The 5,924-nt window shown below is 32.1% G+C and overlaps 1 protein-coding gene across 1 annotated transcript; it reads left to right on the forward strand.

The window, feature by feature from the left end:
• Window positions 1-923: 923 nt before the first annotated feature.
• Window positions 924-4,109, forward strand: LOC128282141 (putative disease resistance RPP13-like protein 1). The gene is given in 2 exon segments (XM_053020315.1): window positions 924-1,524; window positions 4,009-4,109. Coding segments are annotated over 2 exon segments (702 nt in total).
• Window positions 4,110-5,924: the final 1,815 nt, after the last annotated feature.

A 5,924-nucleotide genomic window follows, 5' to 3' on the forward strand; every position in this document is an offset into this window, starting at 1 on the left:
AAATATCTAAAATATCCTTTTAAACGAGTTTTCCAAATCATAAGATGATTTCAGCTACGAAAGTTTAAAGACATCGTGTCCAATCATGCTGGATGTGATATTTATACTCCTTCAAAGCGAATGAATCTCGATTTTTTTTAATTTGAATTATTATAGTTTTAAGGAAATCTCATTTTTAAATTCTTTCAAACTTCTGACATTAAGGCAAATTTATTCAATTTGGTACCAATTTTGAGCGTTACGAGGGTGCTAATCCTTCCTTGTACATAACAGACTCCCAAACCTATTTTCTCATAATTTCATAGACCAAAACGTCTTATAAAGTGATCCAATCACACTTTAAAAGATTGGTGGCAACTCCCGTTTTCATTTTTTTAAAACCCGTTTTAAAAAGAGGTTTCGACACTAAGGTTATAAATATTAGGGTTATGGTCTCCAAATTATACACATGATATCTTTTCTAATATCCCATCATTAGGAAAGAGAGAGCAAATATTCTCTGAATTTCTTGTGTGCTAATTTGGAAGATCAAATCTCGAAGATCCAGAAAATTTCAAGGAATCCATGGATTCAGGTACGCTTCTGCATCTAGTTATGTTTTTAATTTGGTAGATTTGTTTTATAAATTCTAATAATCCAGACTCAATATTCCTTCTTCATTCAATGATGTTCTGTTTAACAGAGATATAATGTCCAAGATAAGGGATCTTACGGCCAAATTGAAAGATTTGGAACCTCAGAGAAGCAAGTTAGAGTTAAGAAGGACTGATTGCGAAAGACCCACAAGACTAGAAGAAAGACTGCAGCCTACTTCTTTGGAGATTGAAAATCATGTGTATGGCAGAGACAAAGACAAACAGACAATTCTTGATTTACTCCGGAAGAGTGATGACGAAAGAAATTTTGCGATTCCCATCGTTGGGATGGGTGGGATTGGTAAGAAAACCCTTGCCCAGCTTGTTTACAATGATGCTTCCATTCAACCTCATTTTGACCTCAAAGCATGGGCTTGCGTTTCTGATGATTTTGATGTTTTGAGAATAACAAAGGAAATCTTGCAATCAGTCACTTCCAAGCCATGCAATGATAATGATTTGAATAAAGTTCAAGAAAAGTTACAAAAGGAGTTGTCCGGGAAAAAAATCTTAATTGTTTTAGATGATGTCTAGAATGAGAATTATTATGACTAGACTATCTTACAATCTCCTTTCAAAACAAAGACCCAAGAAAGCAAAATTATTGTGACAACAAGAAACCATGATGTTTCATCAATAATGGGTGCCTTGCATGCTCATTCCTTAGAGCTTTTGTCAGCTGATGATTGTTTGTCTGTATTTGCTCAACATGCACTGGGAGCAAGGGACTTTGAAGGACATCCAAGCCTAAAGGAAGTTGCTGAGAAGATAGTGAGAAAATGCAACGGTTTGCCTTTAGCTGCTAAAACCCTCGGTGGCTTATTACGCTTTAATGTAGACCTTCATGCTTGGGAAGATATTGTCGAAACCTCTTTTTATATTGGGGAGGGTATTTTAAAAAGGGGAGTCACCACCAACCTTTTAAAGTGTGATTGGATCACTTTATAAAATGTTTTGGTCTACGAAATTACGAGAAAATAGGTTTGGGAGTCGGTTACGCACGAGGAAGGATTAGCACCCTCGTAACGCCAGAATTGGTACCAAATTGAATAATTTTTTCTTAATGTCAGAAGTTTGAAAGAATTTAGAAATGAGATTTCCTTTAAAACCGTAACGTTTTGAGTTAAAAAGAATCAAGATTCCTTCGCTTCAAAAGAGTACAAACATCACATCCAGCATGATTGGAGATGATATCTTTAAACTTTCGTAACTGAAATCATCTTGTGATTTATGAAACTCGTTTAAAAGGATATTTTTAGACATTCAGACAAACGAGAAATCGCAACCCAGCATGTTAGGGCACTACTTCCCGAGTTCCTGAATACCAAAAACATTGCCTCTTTTTAAAATTCCTTTTGAATCAAATGAGATATTTTTTGTTTTGAAAATAATGATGTGTTTTACATTTTACAAGAAATTAATATTAAATAAACCTAGCTACATAATACATGCTTTATCATTTTATGCAAATATAGTATAGAAAATAATAAATAATGGCATAAATTACACAATATACATTATCATTTTATGCATATATTATCATAAATAACATAAATGTTCATGCATTATTGTTACATGCAAAATACAATGTAGTGCATAATGAATACAACAAATATAAATTGCAATATACATATATGATAATATTTTATGCAAATGTAACTTAAATTAACATAAATAATTAATTTCATGCGAATATGTAAAAACAATGACATAAAATAACAAATAATCTATGAAAATTTAATCTACTAAAACAATATCAAAATAAAAGAAAACAAAAATAAGTAAGCAAGTTATAAACACATCAACTAAAATAAAAATAAAGATATTTAAAAACATTTAGAATAATATAAGAATGAGAAAGGAGAACCCTTTTAAAAAATAATTAATATATAAATCATGTTATAGGATATAATAACTTAATATATATTAAAAAATAATGTACTAAATAGTAATATTACACATATTTATTTAATAAAAACATATGTAGTTAATGAGAAATAAAATAATGTATATTTTATAATAAAATAAAAGTAATGTAAGGAATAATATATGGTAAAATATATAGTGTATAATATAATTTATAAACAAAATGTATAATAATATAAACCATATGAAAAATAATATAAAAAATATATATAATAAAATTTATATAATATAATATATAATAAAAGGAAGATATTATAACGAATAATATATAATAAAATATGATATGTAATAAAATATATAAATAAAATATAATGAAATAAAAATACTATCATATAAATAAGGATAATATATATACTATTATTTAATAATAATTTAAAAAATTAAAATTTACACAATTAATGAATAATAATACATAATTTATAACTAAATAAAATTTTGAAAAAGAAAAAATGTAAGGAATAATATATATAGTAAAATATATAATGTATAATATAATTTATAAATAAAATGTATAATAATAAAAATAATATAATAGATAATATATAAATAAAAATAATATATAGTATTTTATATAACTAATATTTATAAAAATAAATAATATATATAAGGTATTTAATAAATAAATTATGCAAAAAATATTTAAAAGGATTAAAATTAAATAAAACTAAAGTTCTAGGGCTAATTTTAAAATAACAAAAAAAGTTTAGACCTTATTGGAACGTGTTCAAAACTACAAGGGACTCACTGGGCAATTTGCCCTAATCCTAAAACGACGTCGCTCTTCAGAATGGATTTTAATAGCCATTAGGATTAAACTGGAACAAATATAAAAGATTAGGGCTGAATTAAAATAAAAATAAAATGAAATTATAAGGATTAAAAATGCGGAAGGACTAATTGGGCAATTAGCCTATTTTCCAAGAACACCCAGATCCTCCCCGAGTCACGGGTCAACGCGCGGATCCTCAGCATTGATACGACGCCGTTTTGGAGCTTATTGTTTTAAGCTAAACGACATCGTTCTAATAAGGCTATATAAGCCAAATTTTAACTTAAAATTCATTTTGAAACCCGGTTTTCAAAAAAAATGAAAGAAATCCTCTGAAAGAGGATTTGGGGCCGACCTCGGAGCTCTGTCGAGCCTTCGTTCCCAGCGCCCACGCGCCACTGTCAGATCCGCCTTATTCGGCGGTCGGGACTTTCAAAAGTCTATTTTTTCGCAGCGAATCGAAAAGGTAACCCTCTTACTATTCTTTATATGTATTTACTACATGCTGTATTCAAAATAAATAATGGAAAAAAATACCACCTCTGTTCTTCAGTTAACTCTTTGATCTTTTTTCTGTATTTTTGTATATAAAAAAAAACCCTCTGTTACATTTTTGGGAAAGTATCCTTTGATTTCTTTCCATGCTTGTTTCTTTTGCTGTTGTTTTCCTTTTTGCAGGTACCAGCGAAAAATCTATCAGTGAATACGCTGGCGTTGATTCACGCATTGATCGTGGCATAATACAAGGCCGAAGTCACGGCGTTGATGAACTCCACTGAAATGGCGCGAGACGAAAGTGCGTGACGCTTGGGATGGTTGCAGCGCCTAGGGTTTCTGAAACCCTAGGCCTCTCTGTCTTCCGTTAACAAATTGGGCCATATGGGCCCTGTATGTTTTGGGTTAAGGCTGTAAACGGGTATTGGGTTAAACTGGGGTATAGGCTATCGGGTTTAGACCAATTGGGTCACAAGTGTAGCGGGTTTTGGGCTTATTAGGCCTTGAAGCCTGTTTATTGTAAATGGAATGTAGATGAACTTTTATTTTTAATTTTTGTTTTTTATTTATTTAATTACGGGCCCGGGCAAAAATGGGCTACTACAGCTACCCCTCTTTGCTCATTGTCGTGTAACGGTAATAGAGCAAAGACTATAAAAGGACCCATTTTGCCCGGTCTGGCCCAATCTTGAGATCTTTCTTCAAATGGCCTTCAACCTATCTGCAACTTCAGAGGTATTGGACCATAAATATGATTGCATCAATTTGCTTCATTGTAACTTCAAGAATGCAATATCTACTATCTTTAACCTGCTCCTTGCAACCTCAGGGACGCCATGTTGATATCTTCGATCTGCTCTCTGACAATACAGAGACGCCAAATCTACTATCTTTGATCTGCTCCTTACAACCTCAGGGACGCCAAATCTGCTATCTTCGATTTGCTCTCTGACAATACAGAGACGCCAAATCTGCTATCTTCGATCTGCTCTCTGACAATATAGAGATGCCAAATCTGCTATCTTCGATCTGCTCTCTGACAATACAGAGACGCCAAATCTTGGATCTGTTTCAGCATAAACACGTGAAAGCCAAATTAGCTATGTCTTCGATCTGCTCCTTGTAAACACAAAGATGCCAAATCATCTTGGATCTACTTCGATATAAAAACATCCGAAGGTTAGATTTGATATGTCTTCGATCTGCTCCTTGTAAACGCAAGGATGCCAAATCATCTTGGATCTACTTTGATATGAAAACATCCGAAGGTTAGATCTACTATGTCTTCGATCTGCTCCTTGTAAACGCAAGGATGCCAAATCATCTTGGATCTACTTCGATATGAAAACATCCAAATGTTATATCTGCTATGTCTTCTATCTGCTCTCCGTCGAATATGGAGATGCCAAATCTGTTTCTTCAATTTGTTCTTTGACAATATAGAGATGCCAAATCATCTTGGATCTGTTTTAGCATAAACATCTGAAGGTCAAATCTGCTATGCTTTAGCCTGTTACCCTACTGCTTAGGGGGTTAAGGCGCATCAATCTTCATTGTCCCTTGAAGGACATAACCTGTATAATGTGTATGAGTTCGTGCCTAATGATTAGGATGCCATGACCTAAGTGAGTCGAATGATCCTAATTAAACTTGTTATAATGCAAAATGTTTATGAATATGACCCCTATTCCAGACGTCACCACTCATTCCTTTGTCGAAGTTTATCCTTATTTCTCTTGAAGTATCATTCCTACTCAGCCTATGGGTTTGTACCATTCTTCAAATGCTATGACCCACTGAAAATGTCTATAAAATGATGCTCTCCTAGGATCGAATCATTTGATTTGTCCAATCATCATTTTGGACTAAAGAAAGAATTTTCTTGAGTTCTTTCAAACCTCACTTACGTGAATTCCTCGAACAATTGTTCTGTTTTAGTTTCTTGTATTATCTAGAAATTTCCAGAGTAATGAGCAAAACTTCATTTGTGAAAATTATTTAGTTCATCTATCATTATTTTAATGCAACATACTTTAAGAATAATGGAAGATGAATTTAATCTTGAGAATAATTAGATTTGAATGAATTTGTCAGAAATA

Source organism: Gossypium arboreum, chromosome 10, assembly GCF_025698485.1.
Source record: "Gossypium arboreum isolate Shixiya-1 chromosome 10, ASM2569848v2, whole genome shotgun sequence".
Lineage (NCBI taxonomy): Eukaryota > Viridiplantae > Streptophyta > Magnoliopsida > Malvales > Malvaceae > Gossypium > Gossypium arboreum.